At 38.8% G+C, this 21,147-nt stretch overlaps 1 protein-coding gene across 1 annotated transcript in view; it reads left to right on the plus strand.

The window, feature by feature from the left end:
• Positions 1-21,147, plus strand: part of Pip5k1b (phosphatidylinositol-4-phosphate 5-kinase type 1 beta) — a 285,854-nt gene that overhangs the window by 142,746 nt on the left and 121,961 nt on the right. Inside the window, exon 4 of the mRNA XM_076843452.2 lies at positions 13,788-13,918. Coding sequence (XP_076699567.2) covers positions 13,788-13,918 — 131 coding nt within the window. The remainder of the gene's footprint in view (positions 1-13,787; positions 13,919-21,147) is intronic.

Genomic DNA, 21,147 nt, shown 5'->3' on the forward strand with positions numbered 1-21,147 from the left:
ATAATAGACATTGATTATAGTTAATCCTGGAGGGCAAGAGCAAGATGGACACATTTATGTTTCACTTCCTATAGTTAAGAATTGATTAACTTTTTGTCATTGGGCATGGGCCACGATCGTCATTTTTTTAAATTAAGTATTGCTGTCTCTCTGAGCATTTCATTTTCAGTTTGAAGTGATTTTGAATCTGCATCGTTTTGTAGGTAAAGAACATTTAATGAGGTGAAGAACTTTTGCTTATAGGTCCAGAGGTTACAAGCACTTGGAATACAAGTTCAGTTGTGGGTAAATCGGAGAACCAGAATGACTGTGGCTTAAACCAAGTAGATGTTTATTTCTCTTTCATTGTACAGAAGTAGTTTACTTGCCTTTGCAGAGTCATCAGGAGCCCAGGTTTCTATCTCATTTTTCTGACATTCTCGCTATACAGCTTCCAGACATGACCAAGAGGGCTATTTCACCTCTAGCCATCACATCCATAGAAGACACACTCTTCCTGTTAAGGCTTTAACCTGGCAGTTGGACACATTTCCTCTCACATCTCAATGCCCAGAAATAATTCATGTGACTATAGCTACAAAAGAACCAGCAAATACCCAATTTAAATTTCTATTACTATATAACAGGATTTCTCCACCATAACACTGTTGACATTGGGGCTGGTTAATTCTTTGTTGCAGGGAGCTATGTGGGCATAGTGGGAGGTTTAGCACACCCCTGGCCTCTATTCAACAGATGCAGAAGCATCACTCAATTGTGACAACCAAAATTGTCTCCACATATGGCCAGATGTCCCCTGGGAAGCAAAGTCAACCTTCATTGAGAGCCAAGGGAGAATAGGTGTTGGGGACAGATAGATAAGCATTTGCATTATTTCTCCAAAAATAGGACTTAGTGCTGATATAACATTTTACCTTGAAAACCAACAACCCCTCTATCTGAAATCTGATACTCTAAGGTTGTGCGAAAGTTGATTTTGGTTGATTGTAGAAAGATGCCAAAAAAAATCAATCCTTTCCTATTTTTCTATTGAATCTAAATTTGTATCAAATAAATACTGTTTTATTTGAATACACAAATACGTGAAATTTTCTTCCCTAGTGCATAGGAATGATATTAAGAATATTTTGCTGTGCTATATTTATAATGAATGTCTTTAGTCTAAACTGTAATATTTCTGAAAGACGAACATTGTAGAATTCATCATGCGGCTGTATCCTAAATCAAGAGTTTCATTTTCAGTTGATGACATATCTCTTTTAAGGGCAATTAAGTGTGCATAATTTACCCCTGCTGTATTATGAATACCTTAAGGGTACAGTATTTTTCTGTAATGAGAAATGTTTGCTTAATCTGCTTTTCATTTCTAATGAAAGAGTGAGCTTCATTGACAATCATATAAATAAGGTGCAAGTGATTTTAAAGAAACCATGAAATGCCTTTTCTTTGTTCTGCCTTTGCTATCAAATTTTGAGAGCCAATCTTCAGATGGATACACTGGGATCTTCTTAAAAGCTGCTTAGTAAAAAGGAAAAATTAAATATAAAACAGAATTGTCTTGGGCTCTTTCCAAGGTTGTTTAGTGCCTTGTGTGTCAGAACAACCTCATTACAGGGCAATTTCACCACATGGAGCATCCACACCAGCACAGAGGAGAACATCACTATAATGGGGCTCTGGTGTTCTTATTTTGGAAAATGTACATGGCTACAGAAAATGTATCAGAAAAGTAGTTTCCAGCTGTAAAATCAACAGAATACACCTAATGTCATGTGTAGAACTATTCATACTGGGAGAAGGAAATAATTATTTTCAGCTCCTAAAGTGAACAGAGACTATGAGGAGGGACTAATGGCAGAGCTGAATCTAGTAGAGTAGGTAGGATACCAAAAAGAGAGTGGAGAAGGCCAACATGACAGGCCTGGAGTTCAGTGGATACAAACACCAGGAATTACATGGCAAATTTAAGTAGGCTAGTTTGTCTTAAGTTGTGGATTTTTGTGGATTTGTGCAAGAGGATTTCTGGCTTGTTACTTAATGCAGAGAACTGTCCGCCAGAATTTGTGCTTCCAAAAGCACTGCTGGAGCCAGAAAGCAGCTTCAGAGCCATTCCTCCTTGCATCCTGGGACCATGATGCATCCTCCATGATGGACTCTGAGTGGCATTTTACTTGCAGACTCTAAATGGTACATGGATGGCACACTCAAATTGAGTGAGTTGAAGAGATTTTGAGAAAGAGAGATTGTAAAATTATGGAGAAGCACATGAAAATCACAAGGGATAGACAAAAAAGGATCTTGAGGCCAGAACATACCTGATATGTGAGAATGGTGTGATTTCTAGAACCCCAAAATAGGAGTCATGTTGAGTGACCCACAAGAAAAAAGCTGTAGCCATCAGAAGGACACACCCAGCCTGTGTCAAAGCACAGGAAGGGAGAGGTGGAAGGAAACACCCTGACGACACTACTAAACCTCTCTCCAGTCTTCTGCCATGGTGGTCCATTAGCTAAATAAAATAAGAGTCCAGACGGCGAGGGAGCCTTTGATTTAGCCAGAGAGATGAGCGTCCCAGGCACAGAGCTAGGTGGAAAAGGCTAAGGGACAGAACTAGGGTAGATAACCCACACTCACCTCCAGGCAAAGGAGTAACAACTGCTCTTGCCTCCCCTATCAGACAGCTGGATTTGGAGGACTTTGAGACCCTAGGGATTATCAGAACCATAAGGATGTTGGAGCTGGGTTCTCTGTGCAACCTGATGAGGAAAACAGATCATCATTCAGGATACCCACTGTGGACACTGTCTGATTAAGAAGTAAATTTCTCTTGGATCAAGACACTAAATTTCATGGGTATAGTAGTTAGCATTTGAGGACCTATCCATATAGCACATAGCATTAATAGGAATTAGATTATAGAAAGTTTTGAAGGCCAAGCAAAGAAGTTGTGTTCATTTCTTCAGAGGGTCAAATACAGTGAAGGTTTTTTGCTGAGAGCCAGTATTTGGGGGGAAGGAAATCCTTGGAATGATGAGTGTGGCAATCATGTGGCGGGTAGAATGGAACATACTGACCAGTCACTTGATACAGCTCTCACCTAACCCTGGGTTATTAGCAGGACTGTGAATCAGTCTAAGACCACAGTATAAACTGGTAGGATAGAAGCATTTTATAATCACATTCCAAGGTCAGGTGCCAGCCCATTATGTGGAACTTGGGGGAGAAGGGGGTTTAAAGCCAGTCTAATAATCATCCCCGTATGAAAAGGGCTTGGCTAATCCTCTGTGAGATGTGGAAGAGAAAATTTGGAGAGGGTTGATAACCTGAAAATCCTCTTGAGTTTCTGGGGCATCTTATATCTGGACTCCTCAGGTTTGACCTTCCTTCCCTTTCTTCTTCCCAACAGCCATCAGAAAAGAGCAGAGAAGTCCCCACTCCCTCCCACTGCTGGAGGTCTGCCTGTGCCCAGCAAACTGGGGGATGGGGAGGTATCCACTGAAAGTATATTTGAATTTTTATCTTTTTAAGCTAGATTAGACATGCCCAAAAGTCTATGCAATGCCAGTGTTACGGGTCTATGAGTGGACATGTACTAAGGACCTTCTATTTATTCTAGGAGTCGCCTAACAGGTTATAGACCTGTCCAGACTTCATCCTGATGCAGAGAAAGATCTAATCCCAGAATATACTTAGTGGAACATGGAAAACAACCATAAAGTTGTTTATTAAAATGTTTCATTCCATCATAAAAGTGATGTGGATTTCTAGCATTGAGTCCACAACCTAAAAGATAAAAATATGAACAAATTCCCAATGTAGTTTTTTATCCCTTGAAATATAGTTATAAGTGTAATAAAGGTACTTCACTGAAGAACATTTCCTTTCCTACATATGACAAAAACAATTTAAATATAAAAAGTACAAAACTTGAAAGTAATAATCACCTAATAGCCCATAATCTAGAAATAAGAATAGGTTTTGGTATATTTCCTTCCTCTCTTATTTTCCTCTATAGATGTATTCACAAACACTTACATGGTTTTATTTCCCAAATTTTATTGTATGTATTTCAAATCCTGCTTTTTAAACATAACATAGTATATTCTTTTTCAAGTTATAAAACATTTTTTTAAATATAGTTTAAATGGTGACATTTTGAGTAGAATTTATCAATTAGTTTTGTAAAATATCCTAAATCTAGATACAGGTTTACATATGAATCAATGATATGCCAGAAAAGAGAATTTAACCCATTGATTTTTGATGCCAGTTGTTGAAAAGAGCCACTTGTTGAGGTTGTGGTCACTCTTTCCTTCAAACTCTTTTTTTTCTTGGTTCTGCTGAGCCCATGTTTTCCTAAGTTTCTTCCCACTGCCCTAAGCTGATGTTGTGGAGGATTTTTTTCTCTGATGTGACCCCCTCTTGACCCTTGGTTTTTAGTATCATTAACAGGCCAATTCTGCAATTCAAATATCAATCCAAACCTCTCCTCTAAGCTCCAGACTTATGTCTTGGCATCTCACATGAAATCAATCTTCCCTCCAAAATATGTTCCTCCTCTAGTCTCTCTACATCTCGGTAAAGGGACCTCAGTTCTTTGAGTTGCTTAAGGAAAATGCCAAGAGGCCTTGCTGGTACTTTTCTCTCCCTTGTTTATGGCTCTCAGCAAATCCTGTCTCCCTCCCTCCAAAACATATCTAAGATTCAACTCCTGTCCATCTTCTCATCCATCACCCTTCCCTAGATCTTTCAATCTGCATATAAACCTCTGCACCTGCCTCCTAGCCACTTTTTCCTTGTGTTCTCTTGAATCTTCAAACAGCAGCCAGAGTGATCCTTTTCAAATTAGAATGACCTACAGAATGGAAACCAACACTGGTTTTCACCATCTTTTGGTCAACACAAACTGAAACACATCAAACTCTTGAGATGACTATGAGGCTGAGGTCCAGACCCATCTAATGGGGGCAATGGCCAGTGTCTCATTGGGGGTTCTTCTTCCTGCCCAGGAGGATATAAGCCACCCTAAAACTCAAATAATTAGTGAATAACAAAACACAAATGACCAGAAATATATTTACAAAAGCAAACCCCCTGATAGATCTAGTACCCATGAGTGCTGGAACTAGACAAAAAAAAGATGGCTCCACTGGTTTATTTAAGGGGGTACATCAAAGGCAGGGATAAGGTTTCAAGGGCGGAGTCTTGCTTTGTGTTGTCTTGGAGTCAACAGGTTGATTGACATCTTGGCAGGTCACACCCATCTCAGGTGCTATGGGGGATCATAGACAGAGCTTGAGGGGGAAGTTCACCTGCATCAGGAGGTCAATCCCTGTGGGGGTGCCATGGGAGGTTCCTAATGCCAGACTTATCCCCTCATTAGGCTACAATGCGCAACAGAGTCCACACACAGCCCAGGGACTGCTCATGACACCTATCCAGTTTTTTCAGCCTCCAGTTCTCATGCTCTCCCTGTGACCTGCCCTTATTTACCCAGAGTGGTTTGCTTTCAGGTCCCTAAACCTGACTGCTTCTCTATCCTTGAAATTGGCTCCCTAGTATCCTAATGTGACCTTCTTTTTCCCCATCACACACACAAGTTCAGATGCAGTTCCATGAGGACAAGGAGTCTTCTATGTCCCTGATATGTAGAAAAGTACCTGGCACATGGTGGTCACACAGCCAGTCTTTGTTGGCATGCCCTACTGACTAGCCCATTCCACCTGTCAAGTCTCAGTCTAGAATATTTCTTGACCTCTGTAGGCTCTATCACTAAGTGGGCTTGTGTCTTCTGTTCTCAGGTCACCCTGTTCTCTCTGTCACTGACTATGGATTGTCATTATGTGTATCTTTGTTTAATACCTCTTTCCCCCTCTAGACTAGAAACTCCCATGAGAGCAAGAGCCATGTTCTTTGTCTGGTTCATGCATTACCCAACACCTAGCACAATGCCTAGCTCATAGAAAGCTCTCAGCTCTTGCTTAAATGGATGTACAGCGTCTAAACTAAATGGAGTGCCAAGAGGAGCTCTCCTTTCTGCCAGGGCAACATTGGAGAAAATGCTGAGGTCAGTCCTGAATAGAGGAATATGTAATTGACAGAATAATCATGCCCCAAAGATGCCTGGAACCTGTGTATGTCATCTTATATGGCAAAAGGGTCTATATGCAAATGTGATTTAAAGACTTTGAGGGTAGGAAAATGATCCTGGATTATCCAGCAGGTCCTTATAAAAGGGAGACAGGAGGAACAGAGTCAGAAAAGGAGATGTGAAGAGGGAGAAGTCAGAGACAAAGAGAGACTTGAAACTCCAGCTAGCTTTGAAGGTGGTATAAGGGGCCACAAGTCAAGGAATAAGGATGGATTCCAAAAGCTGGACAAGGCAAGGAAATGGATTCTCCCCTAGAACCTGTAGAAGGGACACAGGCTTGCTGTTACCTTCTTTAGGACTTCTGACCTCCAGGCTTGTAAGAAAGTAATTTTATGTTGTCTTAAGTGCCTGAGTTTGCCACCATTTGTTACAGTAGCAATAGAAAACTGATACCAAGTGACTAGAGAATTGGAGAACCCAGAGTCTAAAGGTGGTCTGAATTCCTCCCACAAAGAGCAAGCTTGACTGCCACAAACTGTCTCAACTGCACATTCATGATCAGTTCTGTGCAATCTGTCCCTCTTTCATTTTTTCTGTCCCCCACCCAATTGGGACAAATAAGAAGCCTATGCTTCTGCCACGCGACCAGCGCTGGCTTCTTGAAAGAAGGCTCGGTTCGTAAGTAATACCAGCTCCGAGACGGCTTCTCCTAGCTCCCGCCTCCAGCCACCTAATGTGGTGGCGAGGTTTACAGAAGACACTAGCGAGAGAGAGAACACGCCAGGGAGTGGGCTTTTATTGGGGAACAAAAAATTCAAGGGAAATTTCCATCCAAAGAAGGTTAAGGGGGGCAGCATCCCAAGGTCAGGGGTGACGATTGGGTCTTCAGGGCAGTGGCCAGGCACGCCTCTGCATGGACAAGCCCTCGGACCTGGGACAGGGTGGGGAAGGCTCTAACACAGCTGTGTCTAAGCGCCTCTCACCCAACTTAAAAATTAGACTCTCTAGATCTGTGGCTTAAGGGAAATGGGCCTTCTGGGACAAAAAGAGAAAGCATCAGACCCCATCGTGGGGAAAATGTGCATTAACAAAACTTTTGTATGCTGTCATTAAAGGGCTCATGGACTTTTCAAATCTGCTTGCTCAAGGATAAAGTATGTGTTAGTTGTGGTATCCTTTTTAACATTATGGAGTCAGGAGGGAGCAGAGATGTGTAATATTAAAAGGTGGACTTCCAAGGTCAATCTCCACAGGATTTGGACCTAATTCTGTGGTCAGGGTGCTGAAGACCCATTCAAAGGTTTTGAGCAAGGTAGTGACAAGATCAGATTTGTACTTCTGAAGCAAATCACTCTGACAACATGTATTTTGGCTATAATCCCATAATTAGTTCGGATCACCTTAGGGAAAAAACTGCTGTCAACATGAAATGTTTCAGTACTTCCTTTTAAACGAGTGATATCAGATGACATATTAAGTGATCTAATTTCTTAGACAATGTGCTATAGAAGGCAGTTTCCTGTAACGAAAAAGATCATTAAAACTTGACTCTTCTCAGGATCATTGCTTCCCTAATAATGGGTTGTGTAGGCATTTAGTCTTACTGTGATGATCATTGTTATTATCACATTGTTCAAATGCTTCTCAGCATCTATCTGATCCATCTCCAAAAGAGAAAGCTCAGGTAGGTCAAGCAAAGGGGTAGAATGTTGAACTGGGAGCCTTCTAAAAGACCAGAATATCCTTATTGTGTACTTGCTTCTGATAATAATGTTCTAAGTGCCTTACAGGGATTATTTCATTGAATTCTTATAACCCTGACATCGACTCACAATGTAATGGTAGTATTATTATCTCCACTTTATAGATGAGACCAAAACAGAAAGATTAAGTTGCCTGAGGTTAAACATCTAAGAAAGGTTTGCTAAGGATTAAAACTTAGGGAGTTTGACTCCAGAGCCAAAGCTACTTAATACCACACTCCACTGCCTCTGGTATTTGAGCTTTTTCTTCATCTTAGAAGAAGAATAAGAGGGGAAATAGAAATAAGTAGAGGGAAGAGAAACTCAAAGTCCCCAAATGAGTTTAGATATATGGACAAAAATATCAACCTATCACCTATGCTCCAGAAATTATTTTTTCTAGCATAGTGTGATAAATTGAATTACTGTTCTCAGTAGTACTATTAAATATCTATTATGGTCATAAGAAAAAGATAGTGCTTTGAAAAATATAACACATTACACAAACGCCAACTGACATTCATTATCCTCTTAGTATCCCCATCATGCCTGAAAGGGTTTGAGTTAGTAAAGAAGAACTATAAAAGTAAATGTTTGTCATTTGCCTTTGTCATTATATGGTTCTGTCTTTCTCCAAGTAGTACATGCTTTAGATTTTCCTAGTATCCAGGCAACATAGTACCTCCACTTAGCTCTTGTGAGGTCCTGAATTAAAAATAGACTGTTTTGCAATGTTCCAAATTCTACACCCATGTTAAACCTCAATTATGGAGGAGTTAAAGGTCCACCTTGGAGTTACAAGGGGAATGGTCAGGTCTTCATATTTTTAGGACCTATGCAAAGCCATGCTCAGAGGGTGGGCACTGCTATGAACTGCAACTGCTGGCCTGTTGGTGGTGTCTTAGAGGAAGGATGGGAGCCCTGGGGCTCAGAATTTGTAGAGAAAGAATAGCTGGTTCTAGAAGAGCAACCACTAGCACTTCACACTGAGTCGTCTGTCACCATCAGAACTTAGTGAACTCTAATAGAGACATTCAGGTAGCATTTCTAAGTGTGTTCTTCATGGTTTTAAAGCACATCTTGATCAATGTTAGACCAAGCCAAATGTTGACTGGGGAATAGTCAGGTGATGGGACCTTTACTTCTGGTGTCTTAAGAAAACGTGCCACAGTGACTATAGTGAGATTTCCATGAAGCAGACAAGATGCTGTTTATACCCCTCCCATGCATCCATATTAAAGCATTTAATTTTTACACAGAGATAGGGAAGAGGAAACTGAGGAGTCATCCCTCCTGGGGAAGAATATTGCCTTCTGTTAATAACGTCCCATGTTAAGAAGAGTGGCATTAGTGATTGTGTATATTCTGATTTACCAGGAGGTTTATGAGTTTTTCTTTGACTTATCCATGATTGTGTATTATTAGAAAATGTAAAATAGTTTATCCCTATTTCATCAAAAGGAATGGCTCTCTCACAACCTCGTCCTGTGCTGAGATCAAACATTCAGCTTTAAAGAGAATTTCCAACTTTGATTTTTGGATAATTTTGAAAAAAACATATGTGGGAGCAGCCTGGGTGTTGGCAGCCAGACTTTGCCACACACCTGAAGAGTAACTTGACCAAATCATCTAGCTTGCTGAGCCCAAAGTCCCCATCTGTAAAACAGTAATAATTGTACCATGCTTCAGGATCCTTGAAAGAATTAAAAGGTTCTGATATTAAAATCAGTAAAGAGTACTTGTTTAAAACTTAGACTCTGGAGCCAGTCCACACCCCCCACCCCCTGTTATAAGTCCCAGCCCTACCTGTTCACCAGCTGTGTGATCTTATAGAGGTTGCTAAACCTTCCTGAGTCAGTAAAATGGAAACAATAATGTAGGGTGAAGATTGTACTTTATTACAACTCCTATGATAATCAGTATGGAGATTCCTCAAAAGACTAGGAATGAAATTACCATGTAGCCCAGATGTACCACTCCTTAGTATTTATCCTCAAGAATTAAAAAAGTCCTCACACTGTAATGATACATGCATACCCCTAGAAAGCAGCATAATTCACAATAGCCAAACTATGGAACCAGCCTAAGTATCTTTCAATGGATGAATGGTATATACACACAATGGAGTCTTTTTCAGTCATAAAGAAAAATGAAATTAAATCATTTGCAGGAAAATGGATGAAGCTTGAGAACTTTGTGTTAAGCAAAATAAGCCAAAATCAGAGGTCAGGGTCATTTTTTTTCTCATATTTGGGAAGCTAGAGATGAAAAAGTAAAAAAAAAAAAGAAAGATGTAGAGCAATCCCATGAAAATCAAAGATAGGGAGATCAGTTAACTGAGAAGAGAAGAGGGAACAGTGGGAGGGATGAGAGGAGAGAAAGGGGAAATACTGGGGAATGCTAATGGCCAAATTATATTGTTACGTTGTGTCCATGCATGAATATGTTACAGTAAATCCCACCATTATATACAACTATAATGCATCAATTAAAAATGTGGAAAAATTTTACAAATAATAATGATGCAGGGTGAGTATCACTGACACAAATTTTTGAGAAAAGGGTATATCTCAGATTTCAGATTATTTTTGATTTTGGAATATTTGCATAGTGAGATATCTTGGGGACAGTTACCAAATCTAAATGTGAATCATCTTATACAATATTTTAATGATTTTTTATATAAAACAAAGTTGATGTATCACCACTGACAGAGCTGGTAGAGTCTTTTCCCTTGAGGACTCTGAATAAACTGTGTTGTTTACCTGTGTTTTGATTGTGACCCATCACATCAAGTCAACTCAGGTATGGAAATTCCACTTGTGGCATCATGTCAGTACTCAAAAAGTTTCTGATTTTAGAGCATTTCAAATTTCAAGTTTTGAAATTACAGATGTGAGTCAACCTGCATCACAGGATAAGAATTATTATATCCAGAAAACACTTAGAACAATGCCTGCCATTTAATAAGCACTATTTAAGTGTGTGCCATGATGATGACAAATTATAATTGATCAAGTATCTGGAACAAATCAGTTTGATCAAAAATGATTAACTTTTATTGTTCTATTTCACTCAAGTACTTGAATTTTAAGGAATATGGATGGAAAGTAAAATGATTATGAGGCTGTTGCTTTGGGTTTAACTAAATTGATATCATGGAGTCCTTTACAAAATCTTTTTCCCTCAGGAACTCAAAACTTATACCATTAAGAGAAAGATTTTTTAAGTGTTTCTTAGAGCAAGAGCAGATTATTGTGGCTCGATCCAGACCTTTAGAATCAGAAATTCTAAGGATAATGACCCATCATCTAGATGCATTAGCCAGCATCCCCTGGGATTCTCTTATTCCCTGAAGTCTGAGAATCCCAAATACAGCCTACTCACAACCTTGACTGCTTTCTGTTGTCAGGGAGGGACAACAAAGAATTGGGGACTGTCTGAAAGGTTGTTCCAGCCCAAGAAATGCTGAACAACTATTATCATAGTGATCCCATGAATTAAGCAGAAATCCAGGTAATTCTGGGAAGCATAGTAGGGGAAGGGGTGCAGAGAGGGCAAAGCACTTAAAAAGCATGTAAGTCTGTTGATAGGGCTGAAACAGAATGTTTTGGGGTGCCAGATCCTCTGGAAAGTGCTAATGTCACATCTTGTGCCATACCACTCTGAGTGATAGATGGGAAAATAGATGCCATCTGAATTTTTATGCGAGGTTAAAACAAGGAAAATCCATTTCTGCCTTCAGATTTCAGAACAACTGGTACAAAAGGTCACTGATGTCAATTGGTGGCATTGCAGAGCTCAGAGAGGAAATATTAAAATAGCAAACTTTTTTTAAGCACTAGATGCACTATGAGCCTAAGTCTCAGTCTTTTTGCATCTTTTTACCCTGGGATCTTAAGTAAAAGTCAATGTGAAGAAAGAAAAATATCAAGAACTTTTTCTACAGAGTCAAGGCTGTAGGTAGTTGTCCTCAGACTAAGGGTGAAATAATGTTTGCAATGGAATAAGCAAAGTGATTAAATGACTTTATGGCAAATGGTTGTTACTCATTGGATGTGGAGGTGACTTACAATACTAAGCACAGCCATTTCAGGTGAAGTCAACCAGTATTCACCAGAGACTTAGCCTGTGCTAGATATAGTCTATTTGGGGTTCAAGCTGGGTTGACTGAATTCCTTGGGAAAGGAAGTCAATCTTAGAAGTGGAGTGCAGAGGTTGTAATATACTAGTTTGGTTCTATATGTTAGTGTGTGTGGTGGCAAAAGAGCATCCAAGTAGGCTGCAAAGATCAGAAAGTCTTATGAATGAACACAGTAGTTGATGCTATTCAGAATGAATTTATTAAAGCCAACTGAAGAGTCTGAGGATCAAACTGTTGGGGACACTGCAATTATAACAAGCAGAATATAAGAATATGACAAGTCAGTGAGGAAATGATCACAGAGAGACCACCAGACAAGCTAGGAGCCATCCTAGGACTGTTTTGAGGAAAGATTTTTTTCAAGAAGAGAGAAAAGTTATTTGTGTTAAAGCATGAAAAATAAAAAGTATGTAGGGGTGTGGGTACATTCTTGAATTAGTTAACAGTAAATATAAATTTCAAAGAAAGTATTTTTCTTATAAGATCTTATAAGATCTTTACTATATTCCTTTAACTAAGGGTGTCTCAACCTTGGCTCTCCTGACTTGGGCTGGATAATTCTTTGAGGGGTTTTGTCCTGTGTCTTGTGGGGTGTTTCACAGTATCCCTGCATCTAATCACTGGATGCCAGCAGCACCCCTGTCCCCTTAGGTTATGATAACCAAAATATGTCTTCAGAGGTTCTCTGGTTAAGAACCACTCATGTAAGATTTATTTCCTACTACTGTGTACATAGTAATAACATTAGGTATAATAAGACATAAAAAGTAGGACATGCTTTAACTATGAAGAAAAATTTCTGATTTTCCTAATTTGAGTTGTTCTGTTGTTTTATTGTCAATTAATACCCTCTCTCTCCCTATATATCATATATATATGCAAATATGCATATAAACATGTGCATATATATGTGTATATACATATGGTGGTTATTCTTCAAGATAACATTATATCAACTTAATTATAAGTAATGTTAGAAAAGTAATAAATTGGTAATATTGGTGTCCCAGTGTTATATGTTTTATCACAGATCAATGTAGGAAATTTTGATTATGGATCTTTGGCGAGACTAGTAAGCAATTTGCAAATTAAATTTCAAGTATACACCAGACTTCAGTTATTTTTCACTCTCTCATTTCTTACGAAGACAAAATACTTTCATCAATCCATAGGTGTGTTATAAAAGTTCTGATTTTTTAAAAAAATCTCTGAGCCAGGTGCAGAGGTGCATGCCTGTAACCCCAGCAGCTCAGAAAGCTAAGGTAGGAGGATTGTGTGTTCAAAGCCAGCTTCAGCAACTTAGCAAGGCACTAAGCAACTCAATGAGACCCTGTCTCTAAATAAAATACAAAAAAAGGGCTGGGATGTGACTCAGTGGTTAAGTACCCCTGGGCTCAATCCCTGGAACAAAAGAAAAAAATTCTGGTTTTAAAATTTATCTTTGGGTATAAATTATAATGCTATGTATTCAAAGTGTCCCACCAAGTCTTCTAGTTCTTAATAAAAGAAAGATAGACTGGGGGCTGTAATTTGATCCTAGAAATATTTGTGAGAAACACTATCACAAAAAATAATTTTATGACAAAAAAGATCCTTGGTTTTCAGAATAGATTCTTCATTTAAAAAAAAAAAAAAAAGGAACAAAGGAACTTGTCATTTTCCCAACCCCTGGCTGCCTTGTTGTTTCAGAACAAGAAAGAAAATGTTCAGAACAAGAAGGAAAATGTAACCTCTTTCTTGCTTTGCTGCTTGTGACATTGAACAAGCCCTGACTCTCAAGGCTAACGTCAAGACTCTTGTTTCTTTGCAGACTGCATCATCTGCTATTAAAGGTGCTATTCAGCTAGGAATAGGATACACAGTGGGGAATCTCACTTCCAAACCAGAACGAGATGTTCTTATGCAAGACTTTTATGTGGTGGAAAGTGTGTTCCTACCCAGGTAAGAACATTTTTATTTGTGATGATTTCCATGATGAGCAACCTTCATTATGACATCCTGTGTTGATGGGCTTTTCTATCATATGCATGTTTACATGTACTGATGTATATGTTGGACCTTTGGCTCTGCATAGTGTTACTTCTTATTATATCAGATGATTCACATTTTTATATGGAGATGGTATGTATTTTTATCTGTAGGCCAGTTATAATTAGTGGTGATGAATGCCTGGAAGACCATATGAAGAAAGATGTAGAGATTCAGTGGAAAGGGTGCAGTAATCACAGAGTAGTATCTGCCATGGGATTAGAAAAAGAGTTTCCATTAAACAGCAAGTGGTACTAGATGTTTACTGTTCCTCATTTAAAAGAATGGGCTGGTGGGCCTGTAATTGGACCTTGCATCTGAATTTGGTCTTCCAACCCCCCCCCCTTTTTTTTTTGATGACTTTAACTTAACTTTTCCCCAGAAAAACATACAAGAATCCTGCTGTGGTTTTTTTATTTGTTTGGTACTGGGGATTAAGCTTAGGGGCACTTGGCCACTGAGCCACATCCCAGCCCTATTTTGTATTTTATTTAGAGGCAGGGTCTCATTGAGTTGCTTAGCACCTCAACTTTGCTGAGGCTGGCTTTGAACTTACAGTCCTCCTGACTCATCTTCCCAAGGCACTGGGATTACAGGCCTGTGCTACCAAATCTGGCGAATCCTATTATTTTGATACCATGTTTACAAAAACACCAAAATTACTCATGTTGCTTCTAGCATTTATCAGTCTGAAGAAAGAAAAAAAATCAATTGTTTAAAAGCTAATCCATATGGAAATGGATAATGGTGATGGTTACCCAACAATGTGAATGTACTTAATGCCATAAAACTGTATCCTTAAATTATATTTATGCTGTGTCTGTTACATCCCAATAAAAGAAATACATACAGATTTAAAGATCTTTACCACCTTAGTAAAGAAAGAGGAGAAGTAATCCTTATAATATTAGAAATGTCACCATGATGATAGAATTTTTCAAAGAAAATGAACTATGAAATAAAAATGAAAATCTTCAATATGGGAACTTGGGGAAAATTATTTTGTCTTGGAGGCTATGAGGATTGACTTTTCAGACACATTTATATTTAAAATCGATATTTGTATTCCAAATAAGCCATTTTTGTTATTTATTATTGGTACAGGGTGAGAATAACTAGAGTGACATTTTTACACCCCCAGTGTTGGGTTCTCATTGCTTTATTTTTAGAAACTCTAGGAGAATGATATTTGCACATTTATCTCTGCACCCTGATATCATAGCCTTAAGGTAAATGTACTGTAACTCCCCATGTAATCAGAAAGGACCCCATAAGTTGTACAAAGTCAGCTTTGAAGCCTAGTTTTGCTTTAAATGCCCTTAGCATAGAATGAAGTTGGTCCACTGGAAATTTTTTTTAATTTGTTCTAATTAGTTATATATGATAGCAGAATGCATTTTGATTCATTGTACACAGATGGAGCACAACTTTTCATTTCTCTGGTTGTACACAATGTACAGCTGCACCACATGTGCAGTCATACATGTACCTAGGGTAATGATGTCCATCTCATTCCACCATCATCCCTGCCCCTTATGACCCTCCCCAACCCTCCTCCCCTTTGCCCAATCAAAATTGGAAGTTTTGAAGTTTTCTTTTCTAGGGTCTTCTAGCAGCAATAAGAACAAGATTACAGACAGAAAATGAACAATCCCAAGAACTAAGAGAGAATGTTTGCTGTGACACTGTTCTTCTGTCTGTAGTTGGAAACTTTCTGTGTTGTCTTTAACACTCTACTTACCATTCCAAAAAAAATGTGTATTCATCACATTTTTTTCTCTTGAAAGTCATTTGATCATGAATTCATCATCATGTTTTGGGACAACTTTTCAGGCTTAACATTCTTGTAAACATGTTTGTAGGGTGTTCTTAGTTCTCATGGTCTTCTAGAGCCTCTACCCAGACATTTCAATCTTATTTTTTTCTTTTCGATACAAAGAATAAGAGACATGGAAGATTTTAGTGGGATGGTGCTGACAGTGAGTTCAGGATGCTGTGGGCAGTTATAGCTGAAGGTGGGAGTGCTCCTTCCTCACACCTAGGTGCTCCCAGCAGGGCCAACTGCTCCTTGCTAAACTCTTCTATTTGGTGTCCAATCAACATGGCCAACCATGGACAGGCACTTGAGGAAAGCGTGGCCCAAATGTAAATCCCTAGAGCTGCAGTATCAGCATCACCTGGAACTTATTAGATATGGAGATGCTTGGATTCCACTCCAGACCAACTGAATCAGCCACACTGTGAGTGGGGGCCCAGGAATCTGAACAAGCTCCCCTGGGGCTTCTTAAGCACATAAAAACTTGAGAACAACTGGCCTAACACTAGTAATAACAAATTTTGTTCTTGGAGTTATTACATAATTCTTACAACTAAAAATAATGCAAAATTATTTTAACTTGATACCTTAAATATGAAATTACATCTGCTAACTAAATTATACATGACAGTATATCAGAGCTTTACAACAAGAAGTACAAAATCAAGGTCGTCTCACCAGTTAGGTACTTAAAGGCACTTTCCAAGTACAGTCACCCCTCAATATCCACAGAGGACCAAGTCTCAGTATCCACAGTCACCCCTCAGTATCCACAGAGGACCCATGGATACCAAAATCCATTTATGCTCAAGACCCTAGAATAAGAGGGTATAGTATTTTTGTATGAACTATATACTTCCTCCCATATATTTTAAATCATCTCTAGATGACTCAAAATATCTAATAGGATGTAAGAGTATGTAAATAGTTTAGAGAATAACAGCAAGAATGTTTGTGCATGTTCACTACAAAATGCAGTTTATTTTCCTAATATTTTCACCCCACTCTTGGTTCATGGATGATTTATATAAGCCTGCTGCATGATGATGTTTTCACCTTTTCCTTGAGGAGCAGGAAACCAAAGTTGTAAACACCTGGAATTGCATCTCTGGCCTTCACTCTGTCATTCATCCACAGTAGCTGCAGCGGATGTGGAGAGGGAGCTTGCTGACTGTCCCTTAATCAGAGCCATCCACTCTCGCACATCATTTTAGATGACTTACACGTTTCAAATGTCAACACAACATTAGACATTTGAATCTGACCTAGAATTTTCAGCAGACACTGTATTGGTTGTTTGATTAACCTACACATTGCAGGTATATTTACATGAAAACAGAAGAAACTTATGTTAGGGTTGCCTCAGTTTCCTCACTGGACTCAGATTCTTCAAAGGATTAGCAAAGGGATGGAACCCTGTGTTTCTCAACAGAGGTGCTATTTTGGATGAGATAATTCTTTATACAAGAAAACATTTCAGGAGATCTGGCAGCCCCAGGCCCTGCCAGTAATATCTAATATCTCCTAGTTGCCAGGGCAATAAAAAGCCCCCACAACTCACGGATAAATTGAGCATCTTGATTGTGGCAATGGTTTTACAAGGGTATAGGCATGTGAAAAATTAACAAATTGCACCCTTTTTCATATGTCAGTGATCCCTCGATAAATCTATCAATTCTGAGCACATAAGGGAGTGTGCACATCTGGGATAGGTAGACAGGACAGGCCTTGGTTGGAAGCAACTGATACACTCTGAGGTCTGTTTTTGCTCTAATCCAATGAGTCTCTTGGTCACAGAGAACTAATTGCTTGAAATGACCTAAGATGTTTTAATTTACTACCACCCCAAAGCTGCAGAAAGTTTCCCTTAGCAACCAAATGCACTGTATTGTTTTTTTTTTTAATTTATTTCCAAGTTGCCAAAGTTATTTTTAGATATCATGTATTTGTTCTACAGATTATTTCATATTGTAAATGGAAAAAGTTCCTAACTGGCTTAAGATTTGAAGAATGATATAAAAAAAAAATCCCTTTTAACTGTCTGGTTCCATGATCTTCCAAACTCATAAAGTAGATGAGTAAGAGAATCATGATTGCATCTTAATCCTTTGACCCAACATTCCATTCTGTGATCACAGGCTTAAGGTTGTAGATGAAAGTTTTCATGCATCAATGGCATAAAGGAGAAAGGTGTTTGTTTATGATATTTGTACTCTGTCAACATGAACCAGAGGTGGCCAAGGGAGAAGAATGTTTTTAGTATCATCTATGAACCAAGTATCGTTTTGTTTTTACCATGTTATTTACATAGTGTACAATATTAACTCACTCTATCTTTTAAGTTCACAAACAATTCTGTTGACAGGTGAAGTAATTAAGGCCTTAAGACATTATGTCACTTAAGCTAAGGCTACATAACAAATTAATGGTAAAGCCAGGATTTGAACTCAAGCTGACTGGCTTCAGAGTTTTGTTTTTCTCTGTCTATGGGGATAAAGCACAGGAATGGTGAATCTGCTTCATTGAATCGGGAAGTTCTGCTTTATTGAATCAGGAAAAGTATCCAATTTTTATCCTGGAATTTATACCTAGAACTATCTCTACACACACACACACACACACACACACACACACACACACACACACCCTGCCCCCCATAAATCAGTTCTACTCCATTCTTCCCTTCTTCAAGAGACAACGTCACTGATAATCCTCTAGGGGAAAAGGTGTATTTTGAAAGTTGGCAGTAAAATTTTATCTTTCCAAATTCAAGAATAATGGACCTAACTGAAGGTTCTTTCAAACCCCTTCATTCTAAAGTCCTTGCTTATAAAGTGGCCATTTACCTTGCTGTGTGAGGATCATTGTAGAAGACAGACTGCCCTGAATTTACTTATGCGCTCTTCAGGATTTCTTTGGCAACCAAGTCATTGGGATATTCGGGCAGGGAGGACTTAACAGGTGCATGGAATTTAAGTTCGGGCAGTCCTGTCTGCCTTGACATTTTTGCCCTTCTGATGTGGGTCAATCGCCCAGCACTGTTTGTTCCTCATCAGTTTGGGTCATTATTTTCCCTCCCCGCACTTTGATTTCTTTTTCTGCTGACTGGGAAATTCCAGATGGTGGCTGGTACTTCCTTAAGCTCTAACGTCGCATAGTCGTAAACAACTATCGCTGTTAAAGTATATGTGTTTTCAGACTAATACCAACATGGCTTTTTCCTTTAAAAATTGAACTCTGCTCAGAAGAGATGAATGTCAGAATCCCAGAGCCAGTCCATGATCAAACCTTAACTGCTTCTTGCTGAAAAGGAAAAGGGCAAGATGGAGATTGTCTTGTTCTTTTTCAAAATTTCATACTCCCTTCTTGGAGTTAAATTGCTCTTTCCTTTATGGCATGATAGGGATAGTACTATGTGTTTGCTTAATTGTTTAGGTTCTTATAGCAAGATACAGTTGCAAATCCAGTGCTGGCTTCCAAATCTGTTGCTGAAATTTTTCTGTCCCATGGGATCCAAACATCTAGAACCATTGCTGAAAACCCACAGCTGCAATTTCCAAAGTCTTAGCTTATGCCAAGATAGGAGGGTGAGAGTTTTTTTTTTTTTTTTTTTTTGCTTTTTTTCTTTTTCTTCTTCTTTTTCACACACTACATAAACGCATTGAAGAAACATAAGGTAGATCTTAAAACTGTGAAGTCTGCTCTTCTTCACACTTCACTTCCGCTAAGTGAGTCTGGATGCTGAGCGCAGGCTCCTGGCAGGTTGGTCCAGGCCCAGCCATGGCCAGCCTGCAGGGCACTGTGGCAGACAGCATGGCATGTGACTGCCCTGCCTTTCTCCTGTGGCCAAAAGTTGCTAAGCACTTGGTACATGTACCCGGAAGATTCTGTGCTGGACATTAAGTGGGCCAGCACCTACATCCACACAAAGCAAATGCCAATGTGTGACCTCAGCATGCCAAGGTGTGCCAGCAGCCTTCTTCATTTCCATTGTCTTCACTAGAGCTTCATTCATGTCTAGCTGGCATTTGTTATTCATCGGGAGCAACTTGAAGAAGCAGAGGTAAACAAGCCTCTGTGGAACTGAGCACATGGACCTATTTAAGGGAAGGGAGGATAAGCTTATGACTTTTAACCCTTAACATTTTTTTTTTTTTTTTTTTGTACCAGGGATTGAACCCAGGGGCACTTAACCACTGAGCCACATCCCCAGCCCTTTTTATTTTTTATTTTGAGGCAGAGTCTCACTAGGTTGCTTATGGCCTCACTAAATTGCTGAGGCTGGCTTTAGACCTGCAATCCTTCTGCCTTGGCCTCCTGAGTTGCTAGGATTACAGGCCTGCACCACCATGCCCATCTTAACGACTAACTTTTAAAATTATTTCATTCATGAATAATAATACATAGGAAGGTTGGTCCTTCTTTCTAAAATTAAAACTGTAAGACATGTTCTTTTGTCCCTGTACCTTTTCCAATCCAGTGTCCAACTCCAATTATCAGTGTTACTAATGGCTTGGTTTTCCTTCAAGGATTTTTTAATGAATGTTTTTGCCAAAAGAATATTCCTTTTGAGGGGCCTGGGATTGTGACTCAGAAGTAGAGCGCTCGCCTAGCATGTGTGAGGCCCTGGGTTCCATCCTCAGTACCACATATAAATAAATAAAATAAAGGTATTGTGTTCACCTACAACTAAAATAAAAATAAATTTTTAAAAAATATTCCTTTTTATACAGATGGTGACATGTCATATACAATGTTATGCACTTTCACTTAACAATTTATCTTAGAGATTTTGCCTTGTCAGTACATAATAAGCATCCTCAATCTTTTAATGCTTGCATGATGCTCTGTTTTACAGCTAAATCAAAATTAATTTGGCTAGTCCTCCTCTTAGGGCATGTAGATAGTATCTAAGCTTTTGCAGTTAAAAACAATGTTGTTAATGAATAACTGTGTACATTTGTGTTTCTCTGTACTAGTTAATCTGTAGGATCATTTATCAGTATACATTTGTTGATAGAAGTGGTAAAAATGTTCTCTAGAGGATAAGTATCAATTTACATTCCCACTATTAATATTTCAGGGTATCATTTTCCTTGGAACTACATCCAAGTTTTGGATTTTCACCAGTCTTATGGGTTAAATGTTCTCTCAGTGACATTTATTCTATTATGAATAAGGAAGAATATTTTATGTTTGAGTCACATATATTCCATTTCTATGAAGTACCTGATCATATTTGGGGTATTTTTTAATCACTTTTGGTGCTTTGTTTTTTTGTTTGTTTGTTTTGTTTTGTTGTTTTGCAGTTTACTGGAGCTCTGTA

This window comes from Callospermophilus lateralis, chromosome 2, assembly GCF_048772815.1.
Source record: "Callospermophilus lateralis isolate mCalLat2 chromosome 2, mCalLat2.hap1, whole genome shotgun sequence".
Classification (NCBI taxonomy): domain Eukaryota; kingdom Metazoa; phylum Chordata; class Mammalia; order Rodentia; family Sciuridae; genus Callospermophilus; species Callospermophilus lateralis.